We start from the raw sequence: 22334 nt of genomic DNA, 5'->3' as shown, positions 1-22334 counted from the left end.
AGGTGAGCACTGGACTAAATGACCTCTTAGGTCATTCCTTTCAGGAATCTATGCATATTTATAGGCTGAGTTAGAAAGAGAATGTGAATTGTTTGGGGCTTAAGCCTCACAAAACAGAGTACAGCTGGTCTTTGGCTCTAATGAGATCCAGACATTAGTAGGAATGAAAAGAGATATTTTTCATTAAGATAAATTCCAGCTATTATCTTCAGAAGCAGGAAATTCAAGGTTTTATAGGAGAGATGTGTGCAAATGAAAGCTGGATTACAAGTTTCCAGGGGAATTATTCAAACAAAAGAGGTTTTGTGTTTTGATTATGGAATTCAAAAGTAATGGGGTTTGAGCATTATAAAAGAGAGGCTTTTGCCTGTATATTAAAAAAAAATAACTTCCTATAAGGAGATGTCTGCAAATTTAAACATGAATGAGAAGAAAAAAGACTCTCAAGTGTTCTGCTGAATTTTGTATTAGTGCTAAAAAAAAAAAAAAAAAAAAAAGAGTGAGGTTGCCATCTAGTGACTCTTTTCTGGTTTTCAACTGTAGACTTGATTCTCAAGCCTGGTTGTACATTAGTATTGCCTGGAAGTTTCCCTTAACTATGGATTCCTGGCATCCACCTGAGACTGGAACCAGAATCTTTGGAGATGGGGCTCCAGACGTTCTGTTTTATTTTAAAGATCTTCAAATGATTTCTCTGGACCTACTCTACTACCAGTGTTGGAATTAACTGCCCTGGAGCATATTGTGTATGGGATGAAGTGTGCAGAGGCAAATTTTTGTAAAGTGCAGTATTTACCTACTTGCTCTAAAAATTGGATTTTAGGCATATGCAATTTGGTATCACATCTTTGTATCTCTGATACTAAAACAGGCTTGGCACTGCTAGAATTTACCTTCCTGCTATGCCCAAAGATACACAATCAAAGATGTTTACTGTAACACTGGTTTTAATAATGATTAACTAAAAACTATGGACATGTTCATCAATAGTGTTTGGCTAAAAAAAATGATGGTAAATACCAGTATTGAAATGACCATTTAAAAAGAATGAGGTACTTCCATATATGCTGACACCCTAGATGTGTTATGTGAGAAAAGCTGCTGTATTTTTAGCAAAGAAGTGATTCTGAGTCAATGGTCTAAAGTCAACCTTAGAAACACTGCATTAGCGAGTAGATAGAGTAATATTTGTGATATAAGGCGATGGATATAAGGCCTAAGGATTTTCATTTTTAACATATTCCTCAAGTGATTCAAACACAACCAAAGTTTGAAATCACCAGCATGGACATCTTCCCCGTGACCCCCGAATCAGCTTCTAGGTCTCCTCTAAGTCTGTGGTCAGTCCAGATCTTCCTCTGTACTCTGTATTAGTCTGGTATTGCAGGAATGCTTTCAATTGTGGATTATCTCTATCAACAAATGATGAAAGTATGATTTCAAGTCAATTTAGAAGACACTGTTCAAACACGGAACTATAGACAAGCTATTGTGAAACAGAAGTTATTCCCGGTGTGTAGCTGTGGCTTCCCACATTCACCGCCACATGGAAAATAGTCTGGTGGCTTTAGAGCTATGGCAGGCCATCAGGTCACGTGCAAATCAGTCATTCTAACAGGATATGACTGCAACCTATGTCTCTGTAAAAGAGAACAGAAACTGTAATAAGGAAACAAAGAAGGAACCAAAGAAGCAAAAGCTGAAAGTGCAAAAGGAGCAAAAGGTCACAATGGGCTGATCTGAGATGTGTTTGCTACCTTATGTTTCCCAAAGGTTTGAATTCTATGAGACTATCCCATTAACAGAAATTTCAGTTACCAGAATTTGAAAACAATAATCCGTGAGTCTGTAGTGTTGTCCTACGGAGTTGGCTTTCATGACCTGTTTAGTGTTGGAGTTCTCTCTTCACAGAGAACCAGATTATTAAAAGGAATGAATCCCTTCTAGGGAAGGTCCCTTGACTGGCAAACATGTTTTAGGTGGGAGATCGAGGATAGAGAATATGGGTGCAAAAGTCCCCCTCAGGCCTCCCCAGGCCTCCTTGTAGCTAATGGAAATGAGTCCACTCTGACGCTTCAACCTTTGGTCTTACAGGGATGATGTAGTTTTGAGTAGATGAGACTTTATTATTTCAGGTTACTCTTGCTTGCTTGTTCAACTCTCACTTACTAAAAGCATGTGAGAGTCAGCCTTATATCAATTTGCATGTGTTTCTTAGTCATAATAATGCTTATAGTTTTCCTAATAATATAAAAAAAATTCCATAAAAGAAAAAAACTCAGGGTGCCTGGGTGGCTCAGTTGGTTGGCGTCTGACTCTTGATTCCAGCTCAAGTTATGATCTCGGGATCATGGGATCAAGCCCTGCTGAAGCAGGGCTATGCATCAATGTGGAATTTGCTTGAGATTGTCTCACTCCTTCCTCCCTCTGCCCCTCCCCCTGCTTGTGCACTCTTTCTCTCTGTCAAATAAATAGATAAAAACTTTAAAAAATAAAAGAAAAATTCAATACCTAAATCTACAAAGAATATAGAAAAAATGTAAAAAATGTAAAGGAAAAATCACAGATGCATTGATCCATTATCCCACTAGTCCTTTTTTGCAGCCATATATTTATATACATTTTAAGAAAACTGGTATCAGACTTTGTATTCTCTTTGGTATCCTTGTTCTGTTAACTTAATGTGTGCTTTTATCACAGTATAAAATATTTTAAAATTAAAAAATTTCATTATGGAACTCTACCATAATTTGTTCAATTTACTTATGAAAGATATTTAGTATTTTCTGGATTTTTCTCCATTATAAACTGTTTGGTTTTAAAAATTAAATCTAAAAATAAATAAATAAATAAGAAAAAATTAAATCTGAATGCCACTGGTATTTCATTATTTATAAAGTTATTGGTTTTTTTTTTTTAATTTTTATTTATTTATGATAGTCACAGAGAGAGAGAGAGGCAGAGACATAGGCAGAGGGAGAAGCAGGCTCCATGCACCGGGAGCCCGATGTGGGATTCGATCCCGGGTCTCCAGGATCGCGCCCTGGGCCAAAGGCAGGCGCCAAACCACTGCACCACCCAGGGATCCCAAGTTATTGGTTTTTAAAATACACATTCTTTATCATATTTAGAAGTATACTACTTCCTGGTTTTCCTTGTTTACTAGTAATTTGAAAATCAGAAATTAGTGTTGAGTATTTGAGAATAGCATTTTGCACTTTTTTTCAGTTTCTCAGTCCAAAGATTTAAAGCCACTTGTGTTCTTTTTCTTTAAGACCTCATATCCAGTTGTCAGTAAATTCTGTTTACTTCATTGCACACACAGAATCTGACCATTTCTCACCACACCCCTCATCTAGATTATTAGAACAGCCTTCAGACTTGACCTGCTTCTACCTTTACCAGACTACATTCTGTTCTCTACCATAGTAGTCAGAGTTACACTTTCTGTCCACAATCTCTAACTAGATTTCTATCTCATTCTTTAGTCTACAAGGCTCTGTCTTATGCTTCTATTGCTTTGACTTGCTCTCCTACTACCATTGCCCATTTGCACATCCACCCAAACGATATTTGCTTTCCTCAGTGTACCTGGCAGGATACTACCTCAGGGCCTGTATACTTGCTGTTAATTCTGCCTGGAAAGCTTCTGTCCTTCATATCTGCATAGTAAGCTTTCTCCACTTTCTCAATTTTGCCTGAATGTCACTTCAGTGCAGATCATCCAATTTAAAATGGCAATTCCTAGCACCCTCCCCTGTTTTATCCTTTCTACAACATTTACCACTATCTAACATAATTTATTTTTTCTTTTCATATGTATACTGCTTGTCTTCCTTTCATTGGAATGTAAGTTTTGTGACGGCATCCTCAGCACCCATGACAGTATCTATTGACTAACAGATCTGAACTGAACTCAACTCAACGCAAATATTTGTTGAATAGAATAAAAATGTCATTGTTTTTTCATGAGAGTGGAGCTACTGATGTGATGCAGAATTAGATTTTATAATATTAAATATTAATATTTTAATATTATAATATTATTTAAAGAAGTATTTTTGTACTTCCTAAATTCTTTTTGGTCATACTGAGTAATTCTTTAAGGGTACTTGAAGGGGGCAACCGGGTGGCTCAGTGGTTGAATGTCTGCTTTAGGCTCAGGTCGTGATAGATATCCTGGGTCCTGGGATTGAGTCCCTCATGCTTATGTCTCTGCCTCTCTCTGTGTCTCTCATGAATAAAATTAAATTAAATTAGGGCAGCCCTGGTGGCTCAGCAGTTTAGCGCCGCCACAGCCCAGGGAGTGATCCTGGAGACCCTGGATCGAGTCCCACATCAGGCTCTCTGCGTGGAGCCTGCTTCTCCCTCTGCCTGTGTCTCTGCCTCTTTCTCTCTCTCTCTCTCTCTCTCTCTGTGTGTGTGTCTCTATGAATAAATAAATAAAATCTTAAAAAAATAAAATAAAAAATTAAATTAAATTAAATTAAAAAAAATAAGGGCACTTGACATAATGAGTACTGGGTGTAATATGCAACTGATGAATCACTAAATTCTGCCTCTGAAACTAATGATAAAAAGTACTTTTGCTGCATCAAAATAAAAAGCTTTTGCACAGGAAAGGAAACTATCAACAAAACAAAAAACGAACCTACTGAATGGGACAATGCATTTGCAAATGATATATCCAATAAGGAGTAGTATCCAAAATTTATAAAGAACTTACACAACTCAACATAAAAAAAAAACAGATAATACAATAAAAAATGGGCAGAAGACCTGAATGGACACTTTCCTAAAGAAGACATAAGATGAGAGACACATGAGAATATGTTCATCATCAGGGAAGTAGAAATCAAAGCCACAATGAAATATCATCTTACACCAGTTAGAATGGCTAAACTCAAAATGACAAGAAATAACAAATGTTGGCGAGGATGTGGAGAAAAAGGAACTTTCACACACTGTAGCAATGTAAATTTGTACAGTCACTGTGGAAAACTCTATCAAGGTTCCTCAAAAAATGAAAAATAGAAATACTATATGATTCAATAATTCCGCCACTGAACATTTACCTGAAGAAAATGAAAACACTAATTGGAAAAGATATAAACACCCTAAGTTTATCACAGCACTATTATAATAGCCAGGACATGGAAGCAAACTAAATGTTCATCAATAGATGAATGAATAAGGAAAATGTGGTATATCTATATAGATACACACACACACACACACACACAGTTGAATATTACACAGCCATCAAAAAAGGATGAGATTGTACCATTTGAGACAACATGAATGGACCTAGAGTATTATATAAAGCTAAATAAGGTAGACTGAAGAAGATAAACACATGATTCCACTCATAAGTGGAATGTAAAAAGAAAAAAAAAAACTCAAATGAGTAAACAAACAAAAAGCAGAATCAGACCTATAAATAAAAGAACAAACTGATATTTACCGGGGAAGACTTGGGTGGAGGGAGTGCAAAATGGGTGAAGGGGAGTGGGAGATACAGGCTTCCAGTTATGGAATAAATAAGTCATGTTAATAAAGGCACAGCATAAGGAATATAGTCAATGATATTGTAATAATGATGTAGCAGGATAGATGGTAGGTTTGCTGGTGATGAGCATAATAAACTTGTCAAATCACTACGTTGTACACCTGAAATTAATGTAACATTGTGTGTCTACTATACTCAAATTTAAAAAGGCAAAAAAAAATTTTAAGCACTTTTGCAATTAAATTTGCTTGGATTTTTCCAATTTGTGTTCATAAGTCATGTCTGTCTTACAGTTTCTTATTCTGTTCATCTTTTTAAGGGGTTAATATCAAGGTCATCTTAGCTTTATAAAATGAACTGGGCAGCTTTCCATCTTTTTCATTACTTCCAAAACTGTGCACAGTGCATGTATCATGCCAATTATCTTCTCACTGAAAGTATGAGAGACTACTAGCAGCGCCATTTGGCAATGAGGATTTTTTGGGACGTAATTCTTTGATAACATTTTCCAATTTCTTTCATGGTTAGTGATATATTCAGGTCTTAAGATTTTTCAGGATGTGTATGTTTCCAGAAAGGACTGCTTCATAGAAATGTTTGAATTTATATTCATAAAACGGTTTTCATTATTATCTTCTATTTTACACAGTATTATGTTCTTATTTTCATTAGCAGTGTTCATTACATTTTAATCTTTTCTTTGTTTTTCTGAGATCTTTCAGAGGCTTCCCTATCTTACTGTTTTAAATAAAAATTGTAAAATTAAAATTGTTTAAATTCTATTGCTAATTAGCCTAACATAGTAATGATCAATAATATTAAATATAGCAAGAGCTGTATTTCTAAATATGGAGCATATATGCTATTCTACACTATCCTCATGAATTTATAAAGTATTGTCCATTCAATAAAACAGTCCACTTGCAGTTCTAGTCCTTTTAATGTAAAGTCAAAACTGCATACGTTCATGTAGATTTTCTTGTAGATATTGTGTTAATCCACTTATCATTTTTAGTTTTTTTTCATCTGGGTTTCTGGCTTTGAGATTACATTGGAGTTTAGTTTTCTTCCTTTGCAGATTTCCTCAGTAAATTTTTTGTAAGCCTTTATTCCCTGCTTCCCTCTCTGTTCCCAATTCCCCTTTCCATGACTTTTGTCCAGACCCATCTATTTCTTCTCCTTTTCCTCTGGGATATCTAATATTATATGAAAAATAGAAATACTGTATGATTCAATAATTCCACCACTGGGCATTTACCCAAAGAAAATGAAAGCGCTAATTGGAAAAGATATAAACACCCTATGTTTATCACAGCACTATTATAATAGCCAGGACATGGAAGCAACCTAAATGTTCATCAATAGATGAAATATTTATTTGTTTATTTATTATTTGAGAGAGAGAAAGAATGGAAGGAAGGGTGGAGGGAGAGAATCTCCAGAGGACTCCACACTGAGTGCGAAGCCCAACTTGGGGCTCAGTCTCACAACCCTGAGATCATGACCTGAGCCGAAATCAAGAGTTGGATACTAAACTGACTGAGCGACTCAGATGCCCCTAGTATTACATACATATATTTTTTAAGATTTTATTTATTTATTCATGAGAGACACACACACACACAGAGGCAGAGACACAGGCAGAGGGAGAAGCAGGCTCCATGCAGGGAGCCTGACCTGGGACTCGATCCCAGGACTCCGGGATCATACCCTGGGCTGAAGGCAGGCCCAGGGGTCCCCTAGTATTATATTTTGACAGCTGTGATTCCAGGTATCAATATCTTGACTAGCAGGGTTTACCTCTTTTGGAAGCTGGTTTTGAAACCTGGGCTTCTGTGAAAGCATCATCGTGTTTTTGAAACTGTTGCCACCTTGAGTACCTACTTAGTTCAAAGCAGGTCCAAAAGACTGAGTGAAGAGACCATGCAGGGCACCTGGGTGCCTCAGTGGTTAAGCCTCTACCTTTGGCTCAGGTCGTGATCTTGCATCGGGCTTCCCACAGGGAGCCTGCTTCTCCCTCTGCTATGTCTCTGCTTCTCTCTGTGTCTTTCATGAATAAAATAAAATCTTAAAATAAAGGAGAGACAATATAATGTGTCTTCTAGACTACAGCAATAGTTCTTGGATCCTCTTACAGCTGGTCTCCTGCCTTGGAATCCCGCCCCACTCCCACCCCTGCTGCCAGGCCTCTCACCCACCACCACTTCCCCATCCTGTGGAGTGATCTTTCTCAAATTCTAAACTATGTAGAGCATCATTTAAGGTTACTGACTCTCAGGCCCTCCTTTACCTGTTGGAACTTCTGCAGCCCCTCTGAATTTATAATACCTTAAGGAAAATGGATTTTACTCTATGTTTGCTCTTACCTTCAGCTAGAGTTCATCTCTTTCCTCAGAACTCCTATAATCTCTTTACTTAGATTTTTGCCATTGAATTTGCCACAGTCGCCTTGTGTCTTTTGAACGCCTTTCTCCTTGACTGAATCATAGTCTCAGCAAGGGCTGGGAGCATCTCTTCTCTCCTTTTGACCCCCATGGAACTTTGTAAAACGTAGTCACTCGGTAAATGTTTTCCAACGGAGCTGAGTGTCAAGTCAAACAGAAGCATACTGTCCCAACTCGCTGGATTTTTAACAGCAGATCGCCTCTAGCTGCAAATCAAGGTAGGTACTTGGAGGCAGGGAAGTCTAGGGGCGTGAGGTTGGAGGAAGCAGCTAGCGTGGGAATGAACGACGCGACCCCGAGCAATCTTCTCTTTTTGGGCACAAGGTGGCGGAATTATCCCGTTTCGGTCACCGGGTAGAAGGCAGCTCCGTGAAGCTGAAAGGTTCGTGGAGCAACCTAAATGTTTTGGGGATCTATGCTTGCCCCCCCCCAAAAAGTGAAACCTGAGTTTGGATACGCAGGGCCTGGCTGCAGGCTCCGCTCCCGGGGCCCTGCCCTCCAGGCTAGGGCGCGGCCTCCTACGTCCGGATCCCTCCGCAAAGCGACCCAGATGTTGAAGCTTTTCAAGTCTCCCTTCACTGGGGGCGACTCTGGACTCCGTCCGGGTTCTCAGGGAACGTGCATGAACGCTCAGACTCGGGGAGGGAAAACAGGAGATGGCCAGAGAATAGAACTGTACAGTGTGCCCACTAGAGAGCAGACTAAGACTGCTGCCCTTCGGAAGCTCCTGCCTGCAACTACCCAAAGAAAACCTTCGTTTTCTCCATCAGTCCATTCTCTTGCTTCACAACACCAAGTGTTTTTCATGCGATCAGACCATTTATTTACATGCAAAAGTCTGACATAATCTGGGAGATAAATTCATTGATTTCAATTCATTTTTCTGCAATTGAAATTCTTTTTTTTTTTTTTTTAGATTTTATTTATTTATTCATGAGAGACACAGAGAGAGAGAGAGAGAGAGAGAGGCAGAGACACAGGCGGAGGGAGAAGCAGGCTCCATGCACCGGGAGCCCGACGTGGGACTCGACCCCGGGTCTGCAGGATCGCGCCCTGGGCCAAAGGCAGGCGCTAAACTGCTGAGCCACGCGGGCTGCCCTGCAATGTAAATTATGATACAGTTTTCTTCATTTCATTGATTGCGTCAAGTTGCGTGTGTACGTGTGCACCAAAGTTGTCTTTCATCTTTAAAAAAGCAAAGTACTGGAAATAGTTTATTCTGGAACTCTGATGCTAATTTATTAGGTGATAGGTTAACTCTTTTCATTGGTACTTATTACTATTATACCTAGACGGTGGAGGATAAATCAGAGAAAGATGATATTCCTTGATTTTAGGTTCTACTTTCAGGTTCTCTTTTTCTTGCTCTATGTGTGTGTGTGTGTGTGTGTGTACAGATATATAGATATATTTTCCATGTATAGGTGTCTATATACACACCCATCCACATATGTAATGCATGTTATGCATTATGTATATCTATTTATGTGATGTGTGGTAGTACAGTGAATATTTAAGAGCAAAGAGCCTGGCTGCCTGGATACAAATCCCAGCTTACTAGTTGGGACACTTACTAACAGTTCTGTGGCCCAGTTTCCTCAGCTTAAAATGGGAATAGTAAAGGTACTCATATATAGGATGATGTGCGGATTAAAGGATGTAACAGAGCATAGCATTTTTAGACATTATTATTTGGGTGTATGTGGAAAATCTGATTTATTCCATAGCTCTTATTGCAACTTCTGCTTTGTTAAAAAAAAAAAAAAAGGTACCTTCTATCAACCTAATTACAGTTTAGATTTTTTGAAGGCATCATGATATTGTATTGCCATAGGTGTTTTTCATTTGTGTTATCCAAATTACTCAACTCAATAATCTAGGTGCGGGGACGCCTGGGTGGCTCAGTGGTTGAGCGTCTGCCTTCGGCTCAGGGTGTGATCCTTAGATCGGGGATTGAGTCCTGCATTAGGCTCCCGCGGGGAGCTTGCTTCTCCTTCTGCTTATGTCGCTGCCTCTCTCTCTCTGTGTCTTTAGGTGCTGTACAGAATGTACCAGTCATGATTTCTGCTGTTTGGGAACTTACATCTTAGACAAGAATAGACACCTTTCTCTACCTTCTACCTCTTTCTTCTTCTCTTAACCCTTCTCAACTTAGAAGTATGTCAGAAATGGAGAGGTATATCAAATAGTACTTCAAATCAACTATCAAAAAAAAGAATAGTTGCTTAACACAGGGAGAATTGTTTTATTCATAGAAGGATTCTGGGGGCAGGAGGCTGATGGAGCTGCGTTAGTGGTATCTCTGTGTTTGTGTTTTTGTGTTAGAAAACCTACACTTTTGTGACACCAGCTGTCATACAGTTTATGTCAATTTTGACACTATCTGCCCAGAGATACCATCAGATCCCACAGGCTAAGTCCTCAGTGCCACAAGACTGTCCCCCTCCCCAGTTCAGATGCCAATTGCAAGTCTAGGTTGTCACCTATGCTTCTGACCTATTGACTATAAGTCAGAGCTTCCCACAAACCCCTCCTCGGGTTCAGTTAATTTGCTAGAGTAGCTCACAGCATTCAAGAAAACACTTTGCTTTCTGTTTATCAGTTTATTGTAAAAGGATATGATAAAAGATACCAATGAACATCCAGGTGGAGGAGATGTGAAGGATAAGGTATGTGGGAAGAGGCACAGAGCTTCCATGCCCTCTCCAGGTAGGCTGTCTCCTGTCACCTCCACGTGTTTGCCAACCTGAGACCTCTCTGAACACCGTACTTCTGAGGTGTTTGTGGAGGCTTCATCACATGTGTGTAATTAACTACTAACTCTGTTTCTAGCCCCTCTTCCCTCTCTGAGAATGGAGGGGATAGGACTGAAAATTTCATGCTTTTATTTTATTTATTTCTTTTTTAAGATTTTATTTATTTGAGAGAGAGAGAGAGAGAGGAAGTGGTAGAGAGAGAGAGAGAGAGAGCATGAGCAGGGTGAGGAACAGAGGGAGGAGCAAGCTCTGTGCTGAGCAGGAAGTCTGACATGGGGCTCCATCCCAGGACCCCAGGATCATGACTTGAGCAGAAGGCAGATGTTTAGCTGACTGAGCCACCCAGTTGCCCCAAATTTCAAGCTTTTTATCTAGTCTCTCTAGTGACCAGCCCCCATCTAGGAGCCTACCAAGAGTCACTTCATTAGAACAAAAGACCTAGGATATTTCAAGGGATTTAGGAACTCTCTGTCGGGAACCTGGGTTAAAGACCAAATATTAGAATTAAAGATGCTCCAATTGCCCTTATCACTTAGGAAATTACAAGGATTTTCAGAGTTCTATGCCAGGAACTGGGGGGCAGAGACCAATATATTTTCTGTTATCTCACCCCTTTTCTTCATGGTCACAGAATGGCTGCTGCACCTCTAAGCATTGTGTTAATGTCAAACAAAGAAGATTAGGGAAAGAAGGGAGCAATCATGGTTCTTGTCGTAAAAGTTTTTCTTATCAGGAAGAGCAAAAAAGCCTTCCAGAATTTCATTCCCCTCCCTTACCGGGCAGCTTGGGTCCAATTTCCACAACAGTGTCCTAAGTCCAATAGGTGGAAAAACATCTATATAAAAAATTTGGGAAAAGAAATTAACTGGAAGTAATTTAGGACCAGTCAATGAATAATATTTGCCAAAGTAAATTTTTCTCTTGGCTTTGTACTTATGCTTCTCCTTCTCAATGTATCCCTGTTCCTCCTCCCTTCACCCCATTCCCTTCTTTGTCTGGAAGGAGGCAGAACTAATGAAAGTAGTGATAATGTGGTAAGTTGTTTCAGGAAATAAAATTTGTCTTTTTAAAAAAGATTTCATTTATTTAGGTGAGAGAGACAGACAGTGAGAGAGAGAGAGCACGAATGGGGGAGGAGAGGCAGGCTCCCCGTTGAGACGGGGGGGGGGAGGGGGATCCCAGGACCCTGGGATCATGACCTGAGTCAAAGGCAGATGTTTAACTGACTGAACCACCTAGGTGCTCCTAAAACTTATCTTATAAGAAGTTATAAATGTGCAATACAAGAAGGGAACATAGAAAGCTATGAAGCAGGACATCTTCATTAGAGCACAGGGAGGTCAGAAGAAGAAGGAAATGCTGCCTTAAGTACAGTGGGATGAGAGAATGTGGCTAAGCTTTATTCAGCAGATTAACTTCATAACACTGCCTTTGCCAGCAGCAGAACTAATCTTGTTGTCTCTGAAATGAAGCACCACAGACAACAGATTTTCTTAGAGATTATTTAATTACAGATTATCATATGACAGATATTGCTGTTCTTCATATCTATAAAGCAAACAGCATAGGAAGGCTTTTGTGACACAAACTAGTTTTAAATGACATTTATTCAAATGTGAACTATTCCACAAATCCTTAATTAATTTTTCTCCTTTAAAACAAACTTCGTAACTTTGAATAGAATTTCAGACTGTGACCGTTACGACAGCAACAAATCTCCCCCAGGGGCTGGTTTTCTTGGTTTACTCAATCTCCGCTCTGCTCTTTCTCATCTGGTCTGCCCTCAGATGGCTCCCCTTTTCTGTCAGGTTACAGATGATGAGGTATTTGAACCTCTATCCTGCTGGTAATTTCTAGTGGGCTAGTCACCATCACTCTCACTGGAACTGTCACTGTCAGATGATTCACTACTATCATGCCTTCTAGGGGGGCTCACCCTTCTCCTGGAATGGGGTTTTCTGTAACCCCAGGAGCCTTTCCTCTTTGGCACACCCTTATTCCATGTAGAATTTTGTCTGTGGGGTACATAATGATTTTTTCTGCTCTGTGTTATTATAGTCTCCTCATTATTGAGGCCATTATGGGAACCTATTTCATTTTTAATTTCGTTATCAAGATCATGAGAAGGAACAAGCTGGCTCTGACTTTTGCCCTTAGTGGGAAATCTTTGTTTTCCAGTTGAGATTACTTTATTCCTATTAGAATGCTCTGTATCTTTTCTACTACTACCTTTGCCATTTTTTGGAATTTCATTATAATTAGTACTTTCAGCTACATCACTACTGCCTTCAGCTTTTTTCTCTTTTGAGGGTGGAAAAGGGTAATGAAACTCTACTTTCCCTTGGTGAGCATTTTGGCTGTTGGCACCTACTCTGTTTCCTTCTTTTCCAGGGAGTTCCTTAAAGTTGGTGCTACCTATGATATCGTTGCTGCCCTCTACTAGGCTTACATCAGTGCTTGCCTCTTTTCTTGTTTCATCCCTGGTTCCAGTGGTACTTCCACCACTTTCTTCTCTTTCTGGGATCTCATTATAACCTGGCCTTCTTGCATCAGGACTGATAGTATCAGCTTCACGTGGGCCAGAAGACTCTGTTTGTATATCTGTACCTTTTAGGTCAGGACCAATAGGTTCTCCCTTACCAGAAATGTCCTTAAAAGGTTGACCATCTCCGCTGAAAGGAGAGATATCATTGTCCCCCCTCTCTTGAAGATCTGGGTAACCACTGCCTTCAAAATCACTGGGGATTTTTTTGACTTTTTGGAGCTGTTTTGGATAGTCAATGTTGTGTTGGGTATGATGGGTGCTTTTGCTTTTAACTGGAATATTCTGGGCTTGAGGATCTCTTTGATAATTCTTCCTATTTTTTGAGGGGACTTTAACATAGTTCACACTTGCTGGAATTTTGCTTAGAATATTTCTGGGTTTGTTCTCTTTGTTTTCTTCTGCCAAGAGTTCAGTCACAGTCCCTGGCTCCATTATATGTTGCATATTATTTCTGATGAGAGCTGTACCATATTCTTCTTGGTCATGTGATTTGTTGATAGCATTGTCTTTATCCTCGGCCCCATTATTCCCAGGGGATTCAAGGTAAACGGACATCTTTAGGTCACTGTGGGCATTTTCTTTGTTATTAATGCTATCAACTTCATTTGTGGTCTGTATGTTTTCAAAAAGAGTTTGGGTTTTGCTACTTTCTTTATTTTCACTGGCTCCAAGAATGGACAAGTTTTTCTCTCTTTCCTGGGCAATGTTTTCTTTAGGTGCTGGCTCTTGATTTCTTCTCTTACCAGAATTTTGAAGAGCAGTATTGTCTTTGTTTTTTTCTTCCTGCTAAAGTGTAATTTTCAACATAAAGTATTATTATATATTAAATTTTAAAAATTTAATAATTCCTAGGCAATTTAAAAAGAATTACCCACCAGATATTTAAGAGAAAGACTATTAATTCAATAGAAGTTTGTTGGCAGAGATAATTCTGGAATGATCAAAGCAAGTTTCATGGATAAAGAATGAATTGGTAAAGAATGGCTCTCCTTTAGCCTGTGGGGTCCCACGGGGCCCCACACTCTGATGTGGCCTGAGCAGCCTTGAGCACAAAGCATCTAGTAGCTTCCTTGCCCTGGCCACAGCCCTGTTTTTACTAATACAGCTTAATTTCATCCTGTCTTTTTTGGCCACCACTTCAGTCTGTTGGCTCTTATTGAGCATGTGGACATTTTCTTGGATGTATTAATTAAATGTGTGCAAATACATGAGCGCTCCCAGATGAAGGAAAAAAGTGTAATCAGCTAGAAGCTTGCACTCACAGGGCAAGTGTGTAGGGAAAACAAAGGAGATGGAAAACCCACATTCAGGGAAGCCAGAGTATTGGGGAATTACATTTAGTGGAACAGCAGGCAGCTTGACCCCAGTCAAGTGCTTGTTGAAAGTACGTGTACTTTCGAAAGAGCACAGGTATTAGAATGAGTTGTCCAACTCTACCGTTTATGAGCTATGTGATCTTAGAAACCTTATTTTTTTTTTACTTCTCTGAGGCTCAGCTTTCTTAATTGTAAAATAAGAAAAATGACACCTACCTTTCAGGATTGTTGGGAGAATTAATGGTTTGTTGGTTTGTTTGTTTTTAAGATTGTATTTATTTATTTATTTATTTATTTACACAGAGTGAGAGAGAGGCAGAGACATAGGCAGAGGGAGAAGCAGAGTCCCTGCAGGGACCCCGAAGTGGGACTCTATCCCGGGACTCCAGGATCACACCCTGAGCCGAAGGCAGACGTTTAACCGCTGAGCGACTCAGGCATCCCAATTAATGGTTTTATTAAATGTTATAATGTGTGTAAAGTATCTAGAACAATGTCAATGTGTAAGACAAATGATGGTAACTATCATTTCATACATAACCACATATAGCCCTTTATCAAATGGCTGCTTGCTTTCTTCTATATTGTGAGTAATAGTCACTTGATTATTGGATGCACAGCTATTTCCCAGTACCTGTTTCTCCCTAACTGTGGTAGTGACAGATGGAGACGGACTAACTCTGGACCCTTCTCTCCATGTACCAACTGAATGTCACCCTCTGGGAGGGTTCTGTGAGCTTCTGGCCCCTCATACTATGCCCTCTGAAATTTATTTTGCTTGGACTTCCTATTTCTCTCTTTCTTTTATCTGCAAATAAGAATATCATTTTATTTGAAGGGCAGCTTACTTTTCCACATGTATCTTACCATTGGAAGCAGTGGGGAGATTGTTGAATCAGCTCATGCATGAATCTCAAGATTAAAAAGAGTTTATGGAAATGCCTTCTACTCTTAGGAAACTGGCTAATACACAGCATACAAAAGATATAACTTGTAGTATCTTTAAGATATAATTTGAAATTATTAATTCGTTTCAGTTATGATATTCACTGATCTTTTATATTGGCAAGGATATTCTGAAAATAGGCAATATTTTTCTGTGGGGGGGAAGTGTGATCGATACAAACTTTACAGTAAATGACTTCTGAATAAAAAGTATTTTAAACATTTGGCTTATTTTAAGTCATTGAATCTTGGAAAGTTTTACGTGGACATTTATATCTTCCTTTGAAATCAAGTTCATTTGCTCATTGTGAATATGGCTTTTTGCACTAAATAGTTGTGTTAATCAGTAAACTATGATAATCCTTTTTAACTTATTTTCTCTCCCTACTTTGCCATGGGAAATTTTGTTTTCTTTCTGGTGCTTCAACTGCCTTGAAAACAGTAGCAAAGGGACACCTGGGTGGCTCAGTGGTTGAGCGTCTGCCTTTGGCTCAGGGCATCATCCTGGGGCCCTGGGATAGATGAGTCTTGCATCGGGTTCCCTGCATGGAGCCTGCTTCTCCCTCTCCCTGTGTCTCTGCCTCTCTCTCTGTGTCTCTCATGAATAAATAAATAAAATATTTTTTAAAACTCCACAAAGCAGTAGCATGTATACTAATGAATTGTGTCCATTTCATTAAAGACTGAATAGAGTTCTTTTATAGATGAAAACATGAAACAACTTTTAAACTGTGGAATGTAATAGTCATTTTTGTATTTGTTATTTTAAATGATTTCTGGTTGCATCACTGCCTGCATGATGGTCCTTGTATCAGTTGGGTGGTCTGATTTCCTATGCTCTGCTTTTCTCTCTCCGTGCCCTAGTTCATATTATTCTTTTCATGGGGAATGGCCTCTCCCATCTGCTCATTTGCTCAAATTGTACTCATCTTCCAAAGCCCAGCTCAATTATTTCCATTATGTAGCTTTCCCTAAATACCAGACTAGGAACTAATCTTTTTCTACCCTAAGTCCCTAAATTCATGGTTTTTTGGGTACTACTCCCACAGCACTTTGCACATTCTGAATCTACTTTATAGTGACTTTCATGTCTTTTTTTTTTCTAACTCAGCTCCTGAAGAGAAAGAATTAAGTTTTCTTAATCATTTTATCTCACATAGTATTTTGCTCAACATATATTTATTACAACAAAAACATTTTAACTTAGTATAACAAATTAGCTTAACAGGCAGTTAGTATTAGAGATGCCATCTAAAGAATAATGAGCAGAACAAAATAACATTCTGAAGAAAAGCTACTACTTTCATGGGAAATGAAGCCAGATTTGGAAAAAGTAAATAGTCCTTCTGCTGATGGCATTTTAAGCTGTTTCTAGCTCTTTGGCCAATGAATCTGCAAAAAGAGACTGAATGAAAAGAATTATTGTCCTATTCCAGGGACAAGGCCCTTATTCTTTCTCTTCCAAGCATTCTCACCCAGATGGAGTCATCAGTGGAATGAATTTAAGGGACACTAAAACATGTCCCTCTTAAGGGCAAAATGATTTCTCCTATTAGCTTTCTAAACCTCACCATTAGAATATATGCTAGAATATGTTCAGAAACCCTTCTTACAAAAGGCCAAATGTTACTCAGAAGCAAGAAAAATGCATGGGCATCGGGGGTCCACCAGTATCACATACCTGCTAGGGCAAGTCCTGAAGCAGGGCAGGATTTGGATGAGGGCATGGGGTGGCCCATCTGTGTCAGAGTTTTTTAACTCTTTTAGCAGAGATATTTAAGGAGCCAGGGACTGTGGCACCCACCACAGACAGAAACCCAGAATAATCAAAAGGAAAGTTGTCTCCTATAACAGTTTCCCCTAGGGTCAGTCCAGATTTTGGCTCCTGATAAGTATCTTCGCTCAGAGATTAAGCTTACCTTTATGTCAGTTTGATTTTTCCTCCCCGATGATGTGTAAACATACTTAAAAATATAATACCCATGTTTCTCATGGTGGCCTTTGTACGTTATCTACAAAAACATAACATTATATTAAGATGTGTTTATAGCATTAAATTTCCTGGTTCTCTTTCTGATTGTACAAGATATTCTTTAACTTAGGTGAAGTCAAATTCTGCCTCTGACAAATGGTAGTGCTTCTTATAACCACAGGAGAGCGTCTGTCAGCCAGCTCCTAAAGATAAACCTTGTCCCTTTCTTTTCTACATGCCTGTAAATCTATTTTCTCTAAGGATGACAAACAACTGCTCTCTCTTGCAGGGTATATTAATTTTGTTATCAAATTTCAGTGGAAATGGAGCATTTGGAAGTGCTTTCAGGTGGGAGGGGCTGTACGGATTGGGAGAAATGTAGGTTTTACAGTATTCATGTCTGTGGTCAAATTGGAAAGATTCACAGCATGAGCATTCAGGCTCTGATGTTGGCAGTTTTTACCTTCGTAATTTTCAGCTGTGTTGAAGAACAGAAGATTGTTAGGTCCTAGAAAAGAATTTTCTGAAACGGCCAGGAGAAACTATGGTAGGCTGCAATTTGGTGACATGAAAAACTGAGGCTACTTGTTTAACTTTCTGCATGCATATGGAAAACTAACTCCTTGTAAACAGAATTCTACATGAAGATTTAACTCTTTTCCCATTCTTTTCTCCCTCCTTTGTTGTTTTGTTCTCATGTACATGTGTGGGAAAATAGTTTGCTAATAAATATGCCAGGCTTTTTACTCACTTCTCCCTCGGAAGAAAGAAGTCACAGTGAATAGAAACAAATTTCCATTCAGAATGTTTCTCTTTTCTATCTAAGTGCCAAAATTATGTTGTGTAATTTTGCACTTCCCTTCTAAGTGCACAAGAATATTTTGACAGTTGAAAATTTCCTCTCAGGAGTTTTTTTCTTTACAAAGTTGAAATAGATTTATTTGAGAAGAATAATTCTGTTTACCCTCTGTTCTTCCACACAGTCATCCTTGGTTTTCCCAGTCTGTGGCTGAAATGTCTGGAAGGAAACAAGAAATAAAACTTCACCAAACATTCATCTCTTCATCCATTTCTGCAAACAATAAATGTCTCGTTTATTTTTCTCTTGCTGAATTTTATTCTTCAATGTAGAAAATCATTGCAACCAAAGAAGATGGATAAAGTACATTAATATTTGTTTTAGTCTGACAAAAGAGGATGCCCACATTCTTCCTCCAGAGGGAGACAATGCCATCTCCAATAGAACCATATTCAAGCACAGAATTGCCACATTGGGGAGGGGTGGCACTCCAGATATGGAAGCTTGGATGTTGCTGATATCAACTGAAAAATAAGTTTTTACTGGCACATTGGGAGTTGTTTAGTATCAGTGAACCAAACTCAGAGCCCAGTGATGTGGATTATTCGTGTGCAGTGATTGCATAAGTTTAGTAACTGCTGTATTAGCAAAGGGCTGATACTGCTATTAGTCCAGCAAAAGTAAAACTGTAGCCCTGTACATAAGGGGTAAGATCACATTCAGGGATGGTACTTGGCTGTTGCCAGTCACCTGAGCAGAGATTTCTGTCAGGGAAGGAAAAATGGAGTGGCCCGCAGATTGGATCTTGAGAGTACCTGGGGTGAGAGGTAGCTACTGAAGTGGAGAAAGGTCAGAAACAAGGAAGGAATAGATCCGGGCAGCGTGTTCCAGGCTTTTGGGCTTAAATTTAGGTGTCACAGGAGAGCCTGCAGAAGAGGACCGGAGAATTTTGGAGCAAGCTTGCTGTGAAAGAACAGACATAACAATTCTTTTATTCCCAGTATTTTAACTTTCTTATTTCTTTTTGAAACTCCTAGGTTATCTCAGATTTCAGAAAAGGAACCAGTAGCCAAGACTGGTTCGTGTTTATATGCATGTGCTAAAGTGGCAGCAGGCATCATGATGGTATGTATCAGTCGTAAAAGAGAGAGAACCCCTGAAGGGAAAGATGAAATAAAAAGACCTTACCCACCTAGAGAGTATTCTTCCTGAATAAGCCTCCATGATCTGTATTTTTCTGCAGTAAAATATAGGCAATTATCCTTTCAGATATTGCACTTTAGCTCTTTTTAGAATGACCTCTATAAACTGCATTTCCTGAGCAACTTTGCTGTCTGGGTTCAGCCTTGGTTTGGCTAATGGAAGGCCTAGCCTGGCATTGAGAGTAGAAAGAGAGCAGCCAAGGTATATTTTCCTGGTCTGTCTCTGTTTTGGCCTGTATCTCTAGGATTGGACACATCTCTTTTGTGCTCCTGCCTCCTCTGGGGCTCCTTCCCCCACACAGGGCACCGAGAACACCACCTCTTTCCTTGTTTCTTCAGCCCAAGGTGTAGTAGTAGTTTTAATCTTTGGGTTGCCTCACCACCCATGATTTGCTCTTTCTGTTTGTCCTATACTTTATAACTATTCTCCAAATAAAATTTCTCTATTGAACTGCCTATCATGAGAGTTTTGTTTTATTTTAATTTTATTTTCCTGACTGGACCCTAACTGATAAAATTGTCTTAGAAATAAACTCAAAACTTTAGTAAAAGTACCCTGTTGGCTTGTCTCTAAGGCAGATCTGCCTAACATTCCATTATATTCTAGAAACAAAAATGGTTTGTCAGTAACACCTTATATTTACATAGCACTTTACAGTTTGTAAACTACTTTTGTATATATAATCTCATCTGATTCCCCTAATAACCCCCGTGAGACAGGCAGTAGAAGAAACAAAATTGTCTACACTTAAACAGCTGGTAGAAGTAGTAGAAGATATATTGTAAAAGAGATATTGTAAGCAAATCCTTAGTCTCAAATTCCCAGGGTTAAAATAGATTTTTAAATGGCCTGCTGTATGCCAAAAAAATCATCTTTAATAATAAGAGGAAATGTTCCTGAATTTTACATTAAGTACCTTTAAGGCATATTTTATAATTCTATCCATGATTGACTTTTTCTTATGTTGGTTCTTATGTAAGTTTAGATCATAGAGTCAATTCTCAAAAATATCAAAACAGTGAAAATAATTCTGAATATGGTGCTGTAGGAAAGAGAAAACATAAAAATGAGATGGGTAGATATTAAGCAAGAGAAAAAATGATGGTTTGGAGTATTTGGCATCTTCTCATAGAACACACACACACATGAATTAAAAACATACTTGATAGTATAGAGAACCTTCATAAAGTTTGCAATAATAAGTCATGAACTTACAACAAAGTAGCTTATAACAAAGTCTGTAGTCTAACTGCATGTTGATAAATATAATTGAATTGCATGGTCCAATATCCACCTTTTGTTTTCTTCAAATTTTGTTTTTGAAGGAAACCAGAATATCACCCCTAAAATATGCTTCTTTGACATAAAAATTATTTTGAACTGAAGGCAATTAAGTCATAAATGTAGAAAAAGTTCCCTCTTTTCTGCCTAAAGGTAGGAAACAAATTGTCCTGTTCCTGAAGAGCGGCTTTCATCAGTTCAGGGATGACACCAGAGGAATCCACAAACAAATTTTGTTAGACTAATCCTCATCTTCTCATTAAGAAATGTAAAGACTACCTAGCTTTAGTTGGACTACCCTCAGCCTAAATCCCTTTGTCTTATCAATTTTTTACAAATTTACTGTTTCCTTGTCTAAAAGATATAAAAGTTTCCTGCTTTGGTCACCTCTTTGACTCTTCATTCTCTTGTGACAGCTCCCGTGTGCATATAGAAATTTAGTAACATTCGTATGCTTTTCTCTTGTTAATCTGTCTTTGTCAGTTTAATTTTCTGACCGGAGCCATGAACCCAAAGAAGGTTGAGGAAATCTTTTGTTCTCCTACAGTTTGAATTTGGATTATAATTCCAAAAGAGATGTAAATGACTCAATATATTCTAATTTCTGATACCACAATCTATTAATAATTTAGGTAATTGACTAAAGGGAATCTATATATCTGAGAGGAAACATCACATTTAGCCATTCATAATCCCAAATTTTGTCTCTATGTCCTTGTTGAGCCTCTTTCATCTGCAATATGCAGCCCTCGCCTCTCCCCCGACCCCCATTTTGCAGTTCTCCCACATTTGACTGTGGCCTTGTAATGGAGAAGGCATTGTCTCCCTCTGCAGAAGAATGCTGGCACCTTCTCTTGATCAGTGGTCACTGGATTGATATTGACATAGCATTTACTGGAAAATGGTCAGAAGGTGCCATTCCAGCTGTTCTTTGGAATGTGTTGCTTAAATAGATTCATCCTCAGCTGGTGGGATTGAGCTGAGTCAGCAGGACCCACTCAATTCTCCTCATGCCTAAGCACATGCCTCTGTGGTCGTGATTGAGCTGAGTTGTGTGGATGGGGCCCGGCAGATGTCTATTTTAGGCAGTATGGCCCACCACAAGACTATCAAAGGATATGCGCTAAGAAGGTCCATGCTTTCCTCAATTTCTGCTGTCCTCGCTAGATGGCATGGTTTATGCTCATCACTGGGTCACCCAGCTAGTCACTCACTGGCTCAGGACCTATATTTAAGTACTTCCGGCAACAGAATGACTACTTGTTTCCATGCTCCCCAACTGAAATGGTTCTGAAAAGCTAGGATGCTTTTCAGACATTATCTAATTAGCACTATGTCTGCACTGCAAAAAATATCAGTAACACTCAGCATTTTCACAAGATAATTTAGTCACATCCTGAGTACTCATCTGAGTGAATCAGAAGGAAGAAAAGACACAAAAGGAAATTGCAGCTCAATTTATGTTAAGCTTAAAAGTCCTTCTTCCCATCTTTAGCCTTGCTGTTGAAGAGAAAAATCATTAGCACGATTTCAGTGTTGGGGTCTTACAAGAATTACAGAAAGG

General features: G+C 38.9%; 1 protein-coding gene across 1 annotated transcript; it reads right to left on the bottom strand.

Moving 5' to 3' along the window:
• Window positions 1-12245: 12245 nt before the first annotated feature.
• MEPE (matrix extracellular phosphoglycoprotein) lies at window positions 12246-14040 on the bottom strand. Its single transcript, XM_025428257.3, has one exon. It carries the CDS (start codon window positions 13807-13809, stop codon window positions 12571-12573), a length of 1239 nt encoding a protein of 412 aa, XP_025284042.1. The 5' UTR covers window positions 13810-14040; the 3' UTR covers window positions 12246-12570.
• Window positions 14041-22334: the final 8294 nt, after the last annotated feature.

Source organism: Canis lupus, chromosome 32, assembly GCF_003254725.2.
Source record: "Canis lupus dingo isolate Sandy chromosome 32, ASM325472v2, whole genome shotgun sequence".
NCBI lineage: Eukaryota > Metazoa > Chordata > Mammalia > Carnivora > Canidae > Canis > Canis lupus.
The sequence above is the reverse complement of the archived record's forward strand: the minus strand, read 5'-3'. Positions and strand labels throughout refer to the sequence as shown.

Bases quoted from the DNA above. Each gene is read 5' to 3' on its own strand.
- MEPE (XM_025428257.3), bottom strand. From the start codon at position 13,809: ATGTCCGTTTACCTTGAATCCCCTGGGAATAATGGGGCCGAGGATAAA.